At 47.8% G+C, this 2414-nt stretch overlaps 1 protein-coding gene across 1 annotated transcript in view; it reads right to left on the bottom strand.

The window, feature by feature from the left end:
* Window positions 1-995: 995 nt before the first annotated feature.
* The window catches only part of LOC112161806 (heat shock protein 30), a 16212-nt gene continuing 14793 nt past the window's right edge, over window positions 996-2414 (bottom strand). The window contains exons 2-3 of the mRNA XM_024297263.1: window positions 2254-2365; window positions 996-1700 (exon numbers count right to left, since the gene is read on the bottom strand). Coding sequence (XP_024153031.1) covers window positions 1168-1700; window positions 2254-2365 — 645 coding nt within the window. The 3' untranslated portion in view covers window positions 996-1167. The remainder of the gene's footprint in view (window positions 1701-2253; window positions 2366-2414) is intronic.

Raw genomic sequence — 2414 nt, 5'->3', positions numbered from 1 at the left:
CTTCGTTTCTCTCTGATCCAAACCCAGCAGAACCTCCAAGTTCTACCTCCCACTTCTTCATCCTTTCAGTCTTTCTCTTTGGACTGTAGTGCCGTGTGCAGCAGCAGCAGGTGAACTGCAGCTGCAGCCGATGCAGATGCTGTCATGTTGCTCTAAGTGTTCGTGTGGATCTGCAGCTGCGCAGTAGAACCAGAGCTGCTCCATGTGGAGACATTCTGCTCTCTGCAGCAGGACCGCTGAACCCTCGTCTCCCCGCTTCAGCAGCCGTTCCCCGCAGCGAGCAGGAGCGCGTCAGTGCTGTCGGGAGTCTCCACCAGGGGGCGCCTCTTGTCTGGACTTGCTGCCAGTTGCACCACAGCAGGAATTGATGGAGGCGGCAATCTCTCTTTGAATGGCTTTAGTTGAGTGTGTGTGCGCGTGCTCGTGTGTTTTCCATGTGGTTTTCTTTGTCCTCAGAGCGAGCCCTTCATGGGTTACAGGTGGAGGTGTTGTCCTGCTGCTGCCCCCCCTTCAGTGTTTGTGTGTGGTAATAAAAATGTTGTTAGTTCATACCAAGTTTTCCTGACATACAGATTCTAAAACTTGTCAAAACAGTTTTTTATCTGCAAGTACGACAGAGAATTACTACATTCAAACCTTAATGGAGTGCAGAGAGTAAATCAACATGCTCATCAACTGGATCACACAAAGAGGGTGATGCAGACGGCTGATATAAAAGGTTTTGGTTTTCTTCAACTGGGTTAGCTCAGACACGTCCTAAAGTGTAACTGACCCGGTTCTGTGGTCTTCTTGTGGTTCTGGATATGACTGATCCAAGCAGAATGTCTTTGAAATGATCAATGCTGATCCAGTATAAAGGAGTGGATGATGTGAAGTGATTATCACTCATGATTTGATATGAGAATACTGAATCAATAAGACAACTCAACAGATTTATAGTTTCTATTTTCAGAGAATTTAAAGAAACAGTGAAATCAAGACTCTACAGACAGCAGTCATTTTATATTAAAATATTTATTTCCTCAACTTTAATTAAACAAATATTTATAACAAAACTATAAAAGTCATTTCATGACATCGTGACTTCTTGTTACATTTGATCGTACATTTATCAAAAACACAAGTTAATAGATCCAAATAAATCAAAGTAGCTTCAATTCTCTCCATCTAAAACTGATCATAAAGTCCCATGAATGTGTGTGTGAGTCCATGTGTTGTGTTGGTTCTATGGTGTGTTGTGAGTCTGTGCTGTCTTGTGTCTGTGAACACTCTCTGCTGTGGTTCCTCCTCCCAGCTCCTCTTGATGCTCAGCTCTCTGTCAGCCTCCTCTTTGACTGCCTGGATGTGGAGCTTTCCGTCTGGAGACAGGCAGCAGGTGACGGCTTCAGGGTTCAGGCCTTCAGGCAGATCCAACTCCTGTCTGAACTCCTGGAGTCTGTGAGAGTAGGAGCCTTTCCCGTCCTCCTGTTTCTTCTCTGTCTTCCCGCTGACTCTCAGCTTCCTGCCCACCTGCCTGACAGACAGCTCCTCTGGAGAAAAGCCTGCAGTGTCCAGGGTCAGGCCAAAGTGCTGTTCGTCTTTGTCCAGCTGGAAGCTCACAGGTTGCAGGGCCACACTGCTCTGGAGAGGCTCCGCCTCCTCCAGAATGTGTTGAAATGTGTTCATCAGCTTCAGACTGGAGCAGGAAACCGCAGCAACAACTTAGATCACCAGAGAACCGTTCCGGATCCGGGGCATAAGAGTCTCTTTGGGCAGCAGATGGGTCAGATGCTGAAACAGGCAGGGCAGCTGGAGGAGTGAAAACAGCAGAGGAGAGCTGGTTGGACAGAGCATTCATCTGGACTGACAGTAGTTACCTGGGTCATGAGGTTGTCGCGAAACTGGGAAAAACCTTGCAGACACTTATCATGCTGACCGAGGAGGCGCCCCTGGGGTTCAATGGCTTTTTGAAGATCATCTTTTTGTCAATGGCACAGGGTGGGACTCATCAACATCCATTGTTAGGCCAGTTCGTTCTGTCATGGTCAAAAGACAGGAGATGTTGATGAGTTGGACAGTGAGGTGTTTATTAAAGTTCCAGGTCAAAGGTCCAAGTGGGTTGGGGGAGGAAACGGTCCAGCAGAAACGGAGATCAGGCAGGCAGGCAGGGAGGGAGGGACGGATCCAGGTGAAAACAAATTAACAGAGAAAAAAGATTCGAATTAGACACCAAACAAAGGGGCCAGGAGGCAGGCTCAAACGTGGGCTCAATACCATTTGAGGTAAGCAGACGAACTGGCAGGGAGAAGCTGGATGAACCAGTCCTAAATACTGTTGAGGTGATGAGTCGCAGGTGTGCCAGGATTCCCTGCTGCATCCTGGACACCTGTGGAGGAGAGAGAGAAAAAGGGCGAGCGGAAACCAAGGAAAAAACT

Source organism: Oryzias melastigma, linkage group LG15, assembly GCF_002922805.2.
Source record: "Oryzias melastigma strain HK-1 linkage group LG15, ASM292280v2, whole genome shotgun sequence".
Taxonomy (NCBI): domain Eukaryota; kingdom Metazoa; phylum Chordata; class Actinopteri; order Beloniformes; family Adrianichthyidae; genus Oryzias; species Oryzias melastigma.
This window is presented reverse-complemented; position numbering and strand designations above follow the sequence as displayed.